Below are 13,300 nucleotides of genomic sequence, written 5' to 3'. Positions count from 1 at the left end.
CACACAGAGAGAAACACATTAATTCACATTAATTCGTTTTTAATCCAACCAAAACCAACAGCAGGTAACTTTCCTCTCTGCATGTAGGGCCATCGCCAGCTGAGATGGAATTAAAAGTGATCCTCCACGAAGAGAGTAAAAGTCCCTCCCTGACAATCAATCAGGAAAAAAATAACTAGGTAGCTCTTTATTATAGGCAATATTCAGGTGATAAATGCTTCCTGGAAGCTTCCCCAGCAACTAAAGTTGAAACACAGTGTCTCCTTCTGTATTAATAAACACATCAGCAACAGTCAGCCACTGAGAGATGATTCTGGGTGCAAAATGCAACATATATGACAAAATTAGGGAAAACAATTCTCCACCCATAAAACATACTTACTTTTAGTTACTTCACAAGGATTTACAGCAATTTAAACCGGCTCAGGAATCATAATGAATTACAAAGTTGACCTCTATTAAGTTAATAGTCTTTCAGTTTTGCAGCAGTTTAACCGCTGGCCAGACTTCAACAAACCAAACCTGCAGGTTTATTTGGGTGACTGAAAATGCATTCAGTGGCTCAACAACACTTTCACATGTGGACAGGAAGAATCAAACTACCAACCCTACCATTACTGCCACAAAAGACGCATCAGTTATCAATCATTTTAATTATTGAATGTTCAGTTCTTTTTTTAATTTATTAATCAGTTAATCTTTTTATCTTTTGAATATCAGAAAATAGTGAAAACTGTCCATCAATTTCCCAGAGTACAAGGGGAAATGTTTTGTTTTGTCCGGCCAACAGTCCAAAACCTACATATATTTCCTTTATAAAACAGGAAAAAGCAAGATTAAATGGACATGTTTACTGTTATATATTAATGAACATCTCAACTGTTCGGTAGAGGCTCATAATTTAATAAAAACATGAGACTGCTGAATTGACAAAAGAACAATTTATTTTTGTTGTTAGCACACATAGAAACAAAACAAAAATAATGCAGAAAAATAAAGATGATTTTTAAAGATGGGACCAGTAAAGGGTTGAATTTGACATGATTTACAGTGAGAAGTTTAAACCTTTGGTATGTTTAAGATTTTGTGTTAATTTGTGCCTTTTTATAAGTCAACTTGCTGACACACACGCGCACACACACGCGCACACACACACGCACACACAATGCCCCCTCCACATAGGATCCTGCCATGATACAGTATCCTCCTGACAGGTGAAGTCTTTATGTCTGAATGTCTGGGCTGCATGGTGCTTGTTGAAAACACTTCATGCCCTGCAGGCTTTGTCCCCTGGTTTACATATTCATGGGAGCTCACCATAACAATCACAGTTTTGCATGTAATCAGAATATCACAACAATGAGCGTGGCCTAGTTAGCCCGATGAAGAGAGGGTGGGTGAAAGAAGTCACCCTAATCCTCAAACTGTTGTCTGCGCTTTTAGGAACTCACTCTCACCCTACTTCTCTAAAAAAACAGAAGTCGTGATCGCAAAAGCCCTCGACGTGCAGCCTCTTCCTCGGAGCCATTTTGAACAGGTAACCATGGGGATGTGGGTCATGCAGTGATGGCAGAGCGAGGAGACTTGTGGCTGGTGGTGGAGTCAGAGCACTGCAGGCTGCTGGAGCAGAGGGCCATAAACTCTCATTATATCTGGGTCACTGGGATTCTCCAGCTGCAACAAGCAGACAAGATGCTATTATGCAAGAAGAGGGATGAGGGAAGTTGTGGGCACAGGGGCTTATAGTTCCAGGGGATGCCTGTGTGCTGAACAGGCATATGTCAGGAGTGTGTGGTGATTAAACATAAGACCAGCTGAGCAGCACTTTCTCAGTTTAGCGGTTGCTGTTGTTTTGGCACTTGCAAATTAAAAGTTGTGGTAAATAAATTCTGAGGCCCTGTCTGTTGTAACTTTGTGTATTGAGAGATACATTTAACTCTAAATTAGGTAGCTATGTTTTACAATCTACAAACATATGAAATAATGTTACAGGCTATAATATTGCACATTATGTTGTACATTATAGTATGTACATATAATATTAACCAGGGAGAGAGTGAATATCTCTTAGTATGAATTGAAGGTCATCTACATGTAAAATTAAATGTTGGCCATTTTTGTAGTTTTTGTAAAACATATTGTTTATCTTAGTGTTGGATTATCAAAGATTTCTGGGATATTCCATCGTGGAAATCAGCATCTAGCTGTCTGTTTAGACACCGCAAAGCTCTTTGAAATCTCAGTCGCTATTTGAGGGAAATACAATCAAGTTTCTGCACTCTAAAATGGACATAAAGACAAGTTGTTGGCCATGTTGTTGTGTCTCTCCATGACCCCCCCCCCCCCCCCCCCACCGCTCGTTGAATTCCGGAGTTGTGATTGGTTGAGACGGGGTGGCTTTGTCGTCATAGCCCCAGTGCCCATTCATCAGTGGACTTGGGCGTTGTACTCCGCATCTCATTTGCGGCGGGGCCAATTTCTCCATTTACACTCCGCTCGAGAAAAAATTGAAAGAATTCGCGTTTCTTTTGCATCTTTGCCACATTTTTGCAAGTTCCCACACGTCCCTTTGCGGTCATTTCGATTTCGGGCTGATTCATCGGCTTCGGTCGGAGAAGTAGGTGTCGGTGCTTGACTTGATTTTTGGGGAGGAAGCTTGCGGTCTTTGTTCATTCATTTGATCGGTTGGGTTCCTTTGTTGCACCAAAAGCATGGGAGCACAAACCTCCAAAACCGCTGGAAAAGAGGAAGCCGCTGTGGAAAAGCCAGCAGAAGGCGCAGCTGTTGCAGCAAAGACAAACGGACAGGTAACTTACATTTTAATTTAAGTCTTAATTGCTCGAGTGGAATTTTGTCTCGTTTTAGCAATGCGTTGACTCAATGGCGTGCTCCATGTTCCCTGTAGCGCACCCGCACGCTCACCGGCATTCAGGGAAAGTGGCCACATGTAACGTTATCCACAACAATTCAGTGTTTTCATTTTAAGTGGCGTATTTTACATCGCAGCATTGTTTCCTATTAATGCATTTTATTTTGAAATGCTAAAAATGGACACAGGCTTTGATTTATCTTTTCAATATGAATATACACAACTAATCTCTCGAATGCATAGTTTATCACTAAATTGTTGTTTTTGAAATGTAATTTTTGATTGATTTATAAATATTATTATGAGGCTTTAGCTTCCTAAACATTGCGGCTGTTTTTTTTTTTTTTATTATTAATTTGGTTGAAATGGTGTGCGTCTGCTCACTGTGGCATGGCCATTTTAAAAGACCATACCACGCCTTTGTTGCCAGATTGAAGGAAGGAGCCACGTTGTTGTAACACACACAACCCACAAAATACAGAAATTATTCAAAAAAATGGCAGAGTAGAATGGGAGAAATGTATCAAAATTAAATGAACACGCATTGGTTTACTACACAGGTCATTAAAAGAAGGGAGAAAAATAATCTCCAAATTCCTATGTTGTAGCCACCGGCTCCGCACTGAATGCCACCTGGCGGATCCCGGCGGTACTGCGGTCTAACCGATTAGCCTACTGCTGAGGGCCACAGATCTGTCGTCACTCTCCTAGTAACAGATGTTGCTGCAGTTTTAGGGCTATTTTCTTATTGGTTACTACCAGTCAATGCATTTGATTAAATTCCACAGCAAGCCAGATTTGGCAGGGGGTTGTCTTACACACACACGCACACACGTTCATGTGTTGGCCCCAGATGCATGATTACAGATCAATCAGATAATTTTTACTTAAACAACACAGTGATATGCATGTTTAGATTGAGTTTTTTTTTATTCTGTTTTCCAGGAGAATGGCCATGCCAAGACCAATGGGGATACCTCTCCAGCTGCAGAGGAGGCCAACAAAGCTGATGTGCAGGCCAACGGCAGCACTCCTACTGAGGAGGCGCCCAAAGAAGAAGGCGAGAAAGTAGAGGTTACTGAGGCTAACGGCGAGAAGGAGCCTGCGGCTACAAACGGAGAGGCTTCCGCGAAGCCGGAGGAAGGCACTCCATCCACCAGCGAGGATGGGAAGCAAAAGAAGAAGCGTTTCTCCTTCAAGAAACCCTCCTTCAAGCTCAGCGGCTTCTCATTTAAGAAGACCAAGAAAGAGTCTGAGGAGGCAGCCGAGGAAGGAGCAGCAGAACCAGCCGAAGGAGAGAAGGCGGTGGCAGAAGAAGCAGCCGCTGAGGAGGCCAAACCAGCTGAGGCTGCTGAGGAGGGAACCAAGGAGGCTGAAGCTGAGAAGCCAAAGGCTGAAGAGGAGGAGGTGAAGGCAGAGGAACCAGCAGCTGCAGGAGGAGAAGAGAAACCAGCCGAGGCTTCACCTACTGAAACCGAGACGGCAGCCAGTCCAGAGGCCACAGCCACCGCTGAGTAATCCTGCTGGACCAGACACCGGAATGAAGGAGGAGCCCGTCTGAAGGAATGCGAGGACTTGTCTAAAACCAGGGATTTTTTTTTTTGTTTGTTTGGTTTTTTTTGTTTTGTTGGTGTTTGTTTACTATTCTGCAACCATCTCATCCATAATGACTGCAAGATCCTTGGCAGTGATGGACAGGAGGTGTACTGGAGAGTGTGCTGCTTCCTCACTGCCCATTGGTGCTTGCATGTGTGACATTGGCCAAGTGTGAAAGTGTGAATGTGAGTGTGAATGTTTTTTTTTCTACATGAAACCATGACTGTGTTGACACGTTGCTGAATTTGACATATTTTATCAAGGTATTTGGTGCTGGGCAATTGGATGTAGCAGCTAAAGCTATATCTGCAAGATTTGACACATTGTGATATTTAAAGGGAAAGTCCTAAACCAAGTCGTAAATGTTGTCTTTGCAGTGCACAGTTGTTTACAACTCTTAAACTCAACACTCCTGTGGACACAACCATTCCTGAATGAAGTAGATTTAGTTAACTGTCAAAACAGTAGGTACTCATCACTACCCATTAGATTCCACCATTTCAAAACTCTGTAGTAATGCACGTTGTATAGACTTTGATATTACTGGTTTTATGACTGAGATGTACCTAAATGACTGACGTTTTTAACAGATTACCCATTGTAAATGAAGTTTTTCTTGTTTTTCACCATTTGTAAGATTGAATAAAATTGGGAGATGTTTTAAGCAAATTTTGCATCGAGGTGTGATTTACCAAACTTACAAATCTACGTCAAAGCACACAAGTTTTGGGTGAAATAGTTGGAACAGCATCCAATTTTTTATTTATTTATTTTTTCCCTTCTCTGAGGATTCATCTTATTAAATATAGAATTTCACATTGCCTACAAACTGGTTATAGGCGTTGAGTTTTATTTCCTGTGAGCACCGATGAAGACTGAAGTGGCACTCCGAACTATATTTTTTTATAAATCTGTTAGTGGAATATCTGCTTGAGATTGGGTAGTGTGACAGCAGATACTGGAGGAAAATGTGCTCACGTTGATTCTTTACTTTACAGCACCCTCGTGTGGTGCATTGTAGAAATATATCAGGGAAAGTTTCACTCACTATAAAGAAGCATTTAAAAAAATTGCTTTAGAATCTCAAAATAACTATAATTGGGTTGTATAATTGCATCAAGATAACGTAGTGTACGGTCCCTGTGAAAGGAAAAATGCTACTTTTTCAGGAGTTGGGAACATATTCACATAAAAAGAGGACACCCTCCATTAAATTCAGTGATTTATTTGGAGAAAAAGCAATGACAAAAGAGAAGTGAATTCCACCTTTTAGGCCCCAGTAAGCAAATCCTAAAATGTATTTGCAAATGGGATAAATTGAGACGTGCTCATCGCCTTGCAATATTTTTAGGAAATGACCGACTTACTGAGGGAACAGCCACAGCGTAATTATGAAATAAGATTCGGGGGAGGTTTGTAGCCGCTCGCTTTGCACCATAAATGTTAGTGTTTGAAACAAACATTTTTATGGCGTGTAGTTTTAGTATGGACTGCAGCACATACCTAAGTCATGCTTCCTCTAACCATGGACGTGTTGGGATTCCTTTTACCAAACACCAGAATCTTTTTAAGAGAAGACTCTCCAGGGTGTTTTTAGTCACCCACATCTGCACCCGTGCTCATTTCCAAACCCTCCATTTCCTTTGCACCCAGTTTAACCCAGTGTACTGCAGCTCTGGCCACCGCAAGCAGGGTGTGTTTTACACATAATATTTCTATTTCTGCCTCCTGGTCTCCACGTCCATCTTGGTCAGGTTGTTGAGGGATTTGCTGCTTATTTTGGCCTCCAGCGTGCCTCACATGCAGTATTTTATTTAAAAGGGACCATATACAGTTTAAAACATAAATGTCACCATTTGATGCACCGTACAAGATTATAGCTTTAAGCTAATTCACATCTGTCGTCCCTTGGCAGGTCAAAACAAGGAAAGCACAATAACAAACAGTACAGTATTCAATAATGCCACACACCCTCTTCATCTTCCAGCTTAAGCGTCTTCAGGTTCTTCCTTTACAAATGGATACAGTATAGAGGATAAATACATACAAATACATGCAACCAGGTGTGGCTGCTAAAAAATTAAATATATATCAAAGGGACAAATATTCCTTCAAGTGCAACTGATAATTTTGGAGTGTGGCTTGCGGAGTCGTCCAGAGGCAGCACTCGGTCTGTGTTCCTGCCTGTCCCACCTCATGCACCGACCGCAGACCGTCTCTGAATGGCAGTCCTCTCAGATGGCAATCCCCAGCGGTTTCCATCACCCAGCTTCCTCTCTCTTCTGTCCCTCGAGGCCCCTCACCTAACCACTGTCTCGCTCTCTCTCCCAGGGAAGATCAAACAGCTGCTGGCCTGTCCGAAGACCATCCCTGTCCCTCATTCCACATGTTGACTATTTTCAGCACACCCATATCCAGACTTCCACGGTAGAGTAGTTGTTGTAAACTTTGGCTCCAAAGCAGGCAACCAGGGGCCATTATGTGGGGAGAAATGTATACTTTACGATACTCATCTATCTCAGCTTCTATACAGCGACCAGTGGTGTGTCAGTAACTAAGTACATTTACTCAAGTACTGTTCATGAGTCAATATTTCAGTTTTATGTTATATTATACTACACTTTAAATTGTACTGTTTATTTGACAGATAAAGTAACTGCTTACTCCAGACGGAACACAGATAAACATATAAAATTTGAGGCCTTGTTACAGTTTACATTAAGGGAGTGTTTACCTTGGCATCATGTACCTGGCAGTACTGAACAGTCTGAATTCAAGAGTGCAAACCCTTTTACATGAGCTTTTCTGTATACAGTATATCAGTAATAGCAAGGGGATTCTGAATTGGTGTAGGCCTACGAATCAGGCCAAATGAGCATTACTCTGTAGTTGACTTCTGACCCCAATGCATTAGGGGGCAAGTGAAATGTTCTTTACAGAGTATTCATTTTGTGCAATGCCTACATGAAATACAAAGTCAAACTAGTTTAAAGAGGACTATTCAGTGTAATTGATTAACTAAGATCTAAAAGAGACTTTTTGTATTATTGCATATGCACATGTAAGTCATTTGTCTGTAGGATATTTAATCAAATGTTCAAAACTATTTAGGTTACATTTAAAAAAAGTGATTCTGAGACAAAATATTTTTTAGACATCTTTTATTTTGGTCATTATGCTTTACATGACATAATGCATGTTCAGGGATACATCGTTGTTGCTGGTAGTTTGTGTTTGTATGACAGTATTCTGGTGACTTGTTTCATCATAACGGTCAATTTGACCATTACCATTTCACAATATTCAAGTCACATACAAGGATAACAGTTACAACATGGTGCACAGAAAGTATTTGTGTACTTTTGATAAGATTATTGGTCACCCAAACAAAAACAAGCAGGCACAAAAAAAGAAAACAGACAAACATTGAATTAAGAATCACCAGTTGAAGTCAATATTAAAGGAAAGGAACAGAGTGGAAAAAAAGGAAAAGTCAGGACAAAACACAGTTATAACACCTCGATTTCACATGCTGTCTCCATTAAAAAAGCTCACTGGTAACTTTGTGGATTGCTTCCCCCATCCCTGATCACCTGTTTTCATAAATTAGTTTTCCTTCTTCTAAGCACCTATTTCTTGTAGTTTTCAAGTCGAGATGCTACTATTCCTCAAAGAAGGGTGAACTGCCTGTCTGTTTGTTTGAGGAAAAATGAACAGGGAGTTTACTTTAGTTTGAGAAATACGTTGCAAATTTAGTTGGTTGGCTTTTGGGAACTACTGTATCAACGCATCACGTTGAAGCAATGAGGAACCCAGAGAAAGAGCAGTGGACGTTCTCGGCTGCAAAGACACCATTGGCCTCTTCGTCAGGGATCTGGACATAGACTGTGTCCTGCTCATCCAGCAAGAGGACAGCACTACCGGACATCTGGTCCAAGAAGCCCTTGCTGTACTCATCATAAGTGAACATAACGGGCTGGCCATTCTTGTACAAAGCCACCAGGGCATGAGCTCCATTAACATGGATGCTGTAGGAGAAATAGTAAACTCCAGGAACTTGGCAAGTGAAGATGCCAGTCTCAGGGTCATAGTGATTCTCAGCATTGTACACAATCTGGTCAAACTTAATGGGGGTACCATCAGCAGGGTAGGGAGTGATCAGAGATGCAGTGAAAGCAGACATGGGGGACTTGACCATAACCTCACCCATTCCCATGCCTTTCTCAAACACAACCTCACCAGGAGGACCAGGGACACCAGGAGGGCCAGCTGGGCCACTGGCTCCATCAGCACCATTCTCACCAGGCTGACCAGGGGGACCCTGAGGTCCGGGGACACCCTTAGCAGCCAAACCGGCAGGGCCAGAGGGACCAGGCAGACCTGGGTGTCCTTTAAGGCCGGGAGCACCAGACGGACCTTGAGGCCCAGACGGTCCTCTGGAACCTGGAGCACCATCAGAACCAGAGGCACCTGGCTCACCTGCACGGCCGGGATGACCTTTAGGTCCAGCAGGGCCTGGAATACCTGGGGAACCTGGGGTACCAGGGGCACCACCATGACCTTTGTCACCTGTGGGTCCAGTGGCACCTCTGGGTCCAGGAGGACCAGCTGCGCCTGGATAACCCTGCTTGCCTGTGAAACCCTGTGCTCCCTGATCTCCCTTGTTTCCCTTAGATCCCTGAGCTCCAGTTGAACCTGTGTCACCTTTAGAGCCAGCAGCGCCGGCTTCACCTGGGAAACCTACTGGCCCCTGAGGTCCAGCAGGACCAGTGGGGCCACTTGCACCAGTAGCACCAGTATATCCTGTTGGACCTTGCTCACCCTTTGCACCTGTGGCACCTGTGGCACCTGTAGATCCCCTCTCTCCCTTCTCCCCATTTGCACCTGGCTTTCCATATCCTGGGACTCCAGGGGCACCAGTGGCTCCAGTAGGTCCCTGGTGGCCTTTAGGGCCAGCTGCGCCAGGCAGACCTGGGGCACCATTCTCTCCTGGTTTACCTGACATACCTACACCTGGGGCACCTGTGTGTCCCTTAGGTCCCTGTGGTCCCATGGGACCTGTAGCACCATCCCTACCTGGGGTTCCTGACTTTCCTGGCTCCCCTGGCATACCTGATTTGCCTGGCTTTCCAACTCCAGACTCACCTGGTTGTCCAGGTGCGCCCATGGATCCTTCAGGCCCTGTCTCACCCTGAGGTCCTTGAATTCCCACCCCTCTATCACCCTTAGCACCTGGCAGGCCAGGTACACCTGGATGTCCTTTCAGACCAGACTCTCCTCTAGGTCCCATTGGTCCAGGAAGACCTGAAGATCCAGGCTTGCCAGTGGCAGAGAGGCCAGAGGGTCCAGGGCTTCCAGCGGATCCAGGGGCTCCCCTTGGTCCCTGAAGGCCAGAGGCTCCGGTGTCTCCCTTCTCACCAGGTGCCCCATGGCTGCCAGGTTTGCCAGGTCCACCTGGGGAACCAGGTTTGCCAGCAATGGAGCGACCAGGAGCTCCGGGAGGTCCAGCAGGTCCTTGAGGTCCAGGCAGACCTTCAGCACTCTCACCTGGGGGGCCAGGAGGGCCAGCAGGCCCCTCAGGGCCAGGTTCACCTGGAGCACCAGGCTCACCTGCCACTGACACCACTGAGAAGAGTGAAACAGAATCCATCAGTATCACCGAACACAAGAACCAAAAAGTGCTCAAATTAAAATAACTAGTAGTTAGCTAGTTAGAGCTTGGGACAAGTATATAAGAGTACATTCCAAAATCTTTTATTTAGTTTTTTTTATGACAATATAAATTAATGTATAGGTCTACCTATAGTCTGTGCATCATATTCCCATTATTAACCCATTCAAGTGACAAAAAGTGACAAAAAGTACAAGAGTATGGATGCAAGCTCTCAGGTCTGAGTGTATGTGAGCTTGAATGATCTTTCGTAGTATCTTGTTGACTAGCAACATGGATGTTCAACAATCAAATGTGAGATGAAAAACACAAACGCTCTAATGAATGCAGCTCTCATTCATTGCTCTTCAGTATTTCATGATAAAGTAAAAAAAAAGAAATTGGGATTATTATAAAATAATTCTCAAAATTCAATGATATTTGATTCCTGGAGGCAGGACAAGTTGTAATCTCAGGAACCAATGTCCTGAGGTTTTGAGTAAAGAGTCACTGGCACAGTTTTATAAAATCCCTCTTCAAATCCTAAACTTGCAAATCCTTCAAAATAAATGTAAAAACTTGTCTCTGCTTTCTTTTTGCAGAGACATTTTGTTTTAAATAATATGTTTGATCTATTTTTCATACTGTGCAGGTCAAAGAGCTTCAAGAGGCAGTTTGTGACTTGTTTGTCAAACAGTTGGTCTAAATTAGAAGGAGCATTTTTTTTTATTTTATTTGCTGCCTTAATGTGGTCACATGTGTTTAAGGCTCACTCCTGAGCCGAGTTTGGATAAAGCCAAACAGATGTTTCTACTTCTGTGTGAAGCAGGCACACCCAAACAAACCACACTGCTGGGTGACTGAACTGTAATTGACAGTGTCAAACTAAAAATAATTCACTAACAGCTACTTTCTCAAGTAAGAATAGTATGCTGATTCACACAGAAGCAACATTTCATATCATATATTGCATTTTAGCCAACACTCAAGACCATGCCTATAATTACCACATTTAAAGTGCAGTAAATCTCTGCATATTCTAGAAATCTAGATCTTTTTCTCGTTTTGCATGGGGAATCTTTGCAAAAAGCAAAGTGAACTTGTGTTTGAAATGAACTGAAATGTGCATTGAGGAGTATACGTGTCTGAAAGCAAAAGAACAGGCAACATTTACAACTAAAATGATTCAAATGAGAAACATATATGTAAAATCTAACACACTAGATGTATTGAAAACAACAGTAGTTTTATCCAGAATACATGAGTGGTTCCTCTGAATTGAAGATCATGCAATGCACATTTGAACCAAATAGTCAACAAAGGCAGTCTCAAACAAGTATTTAAATTGTGTCTATCGATTTAACAATCTTGATCTCAAAAGGAAAAAGTCCCAAAATCATTTAATTCATACAATGTTGCTAATGTGATTGCCTTTGTTGAATAAAAGAACAAATAAAGTAAACTACAAAAAAATTGTGAAAAAAGTCCCCACTTCTAGGTGCATGTATGTACCCTATGACTTCTAGAAAAATAAAACTGCAAAGCTCTGCACTCAGTAAATAAGCCTTGTTATTCAAATCATACATTTAAATTAACTTTGTGATTGGAGAAGCAAGCATACTGCTGCAGCCAATCAGAGCACAAGGCAGTTCCAGCACAAGGTGGAGTTCAGATTTCAAAGTAAAGTGCAGCTGGCTGTGGCCAGCATCTGTCTGGCTGTTTGTGCTGCTCATGTTTGCTACAACAAAGATGCTTCAAGATGATTCAAAGGTAAGGCAAGACTGTCATGAAATGTTGCTCATTGTTGTCTTTAGAGAAGAAAATCTGACTTTAGATCCAACTTGTGTAAGGAAACACTAGACAAAAACAGGGGAAATGCTAGCATGTTCTGTTTTCAAAAACCCATAGAGAGCAGGAGGCTGCGTTTTCTTACCGTGGCTCTTCACAGAGTAGGGCTGGTACTGAGGGGCAGCCTTCATCAGCTTCTTCACCACATACCGGTCCCCATGGGCGGCTGTAAAGGCCACCATGATAACGAAGATGCTTGCTACTCGTACGTCCATCTTGCACAGTCAAATCTTCAAAAGAAGAAAGAAGACAGTCAGCACAACAATTTTAGAGGTACAAAGTGTCAGCAAGCGTTGTCTCTAGAGCTTAAAAACTTTCTCAGCTAAGTGTACAGGCTGGACACCTTTACAGAAACTCAATGGACAACTAATAAGATAGGATAAGGTAGAGAGACAGGGTGTACATTTAATTTTTTTCTTTCAGCCTGAGCATTCTTTTGGCCTCTTTAAATATCAGCCAGGATGCTCCAAGCCAGCCAAAATCCCTTCCCCAGCCTGCCATAGGAACAGACTCAAGGCCTAGACAAAGCCTAGAGAGAGTTGTTTAGAGAGGAAGAGAAAATACACATACCAGCATCCAAAGAGGGTAAAAAACAATCTCCTCAGCACCAGAGAGCTCCTGGTACTGCTGTATATCCTTAGGGTAGGAGCACAACTGAGGATATGCTGCCTTCCAGTACAATGATGCAGGTATTTATACTATATCTACCCTTTGCATCATTAAAAAAAAAAAAAAAGCCCCCACCATGCAAGTACCTCCCTCCTCAGAGCTAGGCTGTAATTAGCGAACAGATCTGCCCAAGGCGGGCATGTCACATCAGGGTGCCTCCATGTCTTGAATATCCAGACACATGATTATTACTTATTTCAGTCTTCTTCTGAACTAGAAAATAATCATGTACAAAGCAAAAATAATCAAATATATAAAGAATGAACACAAACAAGCTATGAAGGAGGAATAAACTTAATTTAATAACACCTTTCTATTCATCTGTATACAGTTTTTATCAACATTTTACTTTTCGTATGCTCAGGACATGTTTATATTATTGAAGGCTTATAAGACCCTGTGTTTGAACACGTCTTTGAAAAACAACACCAGTTTTGCTGTGGCACCTGTGTTGCTTCACAAAGCTTGCATTGAGGATGTACAGTAGCAGCCACATTTGCAAATATACATCTTGTCCAGCCGGCTGGCGGAAACTCGCCTCTACCTTTCCTGACTGTCTGGGCACCTCCACGCCTGCCATGATAAGGTAAACAAGGGAGATGGTGGGGAAAGGTTACCCAGAGTGCCATGAAAGGTACTGGAGATTTTAGTTTGCCTTAGATTTAAAG

At 42.7% G+C, this 13,300-nt stretch overlaps 2 protein-coding genes across 2 annotated transcripts; one reads left to right on the top strand and one right to left on the bottom strand.

Moving 5' to 3' along the window:
* The first annotated feature begins 2,441 nt into the window (after positions 1-2,441).
* On the top strand, positions 2,442-5,128 carry marcksb (myristoylated alanine-rich protein kinase C substrate b). The gene is made up of 2 exons (XM_068718106.1): positions 2,442-2,807; positions 3,815-5,128. The coding sequence occupies exons 1-2, from the start codon at positions 2,712-2,714 to the stop codon at positions 4,385-4,387; spliced, it is 669 nt and encodes a 222-aa protein (XP_068574207.1). The 5' UTR covers positions 2,442-2,711; the 3' UTR covers positions 4,388-5,128.
* Positions 5,129-7,615: 2,487 nt separating this feature from the next.
* Positions 7,616-12,602, bottom strand: col10a1a (collagen, type X, alpha 1a). The gene is made up of 3 exons (XM_068718105.1): positions 12,534-12,602; positions 12,049-12,193; positions 7,616-10,090 (listed from the first exon to the last, which is right to left on the bottom strand). The coding sequence occupies exons 2-3, from the start codon at positions 12,176-12,178 to the stop codon at positions 8,256-8,258; spliced, it is 1,965 nt and encodes a 654-aa protein (XP_068574206.1). The 5' UTR covers positions 12,179-12,193; positions 12,534-12,602; the 3' UTR covers positions 7,616-8,255.
* Between the last annotated feature and the right edge of the window lie 698 nt (positions 12,603-13,300).

Source organism: Cebidichthys violaceus, unplaced genomic scaffold (genome assembly GCF_023349555.1).
Source record: "Cebidichthys violaceus isolate CVI_PGR_0920_01 unplaced genomic scaffold, fCebVio1.0.p SCAF_22, whole genome shotgun sequence".
Classification (NCBI taxonomy): domain Eukaryota; kingdom Metazoa; phylum Chordata; class Actinopteri; order Perciformes; family Stichaeidae; genus Cebidichthys; species Cebidichthys violaceus.
This window is presented reverse-complemented; position numbering and strand designations above follow the sequence as displayed.

What these genes read in the sequence shown, in the direction of transcription:
- marcksb (XM_068718106.1), top strand. Translation starts at nt 2,712, where the DNA reads ATGGGAGCACAAACCTCCAAAACCGCTGGAAAAGAGGAAGCCGCTGTG. An exon ending in CAGCAAAGACAAACGGACAG is followed by an intron (nt 2,808 to 3,814) that starts GTAACTTACATT and finishes TCTGTTTTCCAG; the next exon opens with GAGAATGGCCATGCCAAGAC.
- col10a1a (XM_068718105.1), bottom strand. Translation starts at nt 12,178, where the DNA reads ATGGACGTACGAGTAGCAAGCATCTTCGTTATCATGGTGGCCTTTACA. An exon ending in CTACTCTGTGAAGAGCCACG is followed by an intron (nt 10,091 to 12,048) that starts GTAAGAAAACGC and finishes CACTCTTCTCAG; the next exon opens with TGGTGTCAGTGGCAGGTGAG.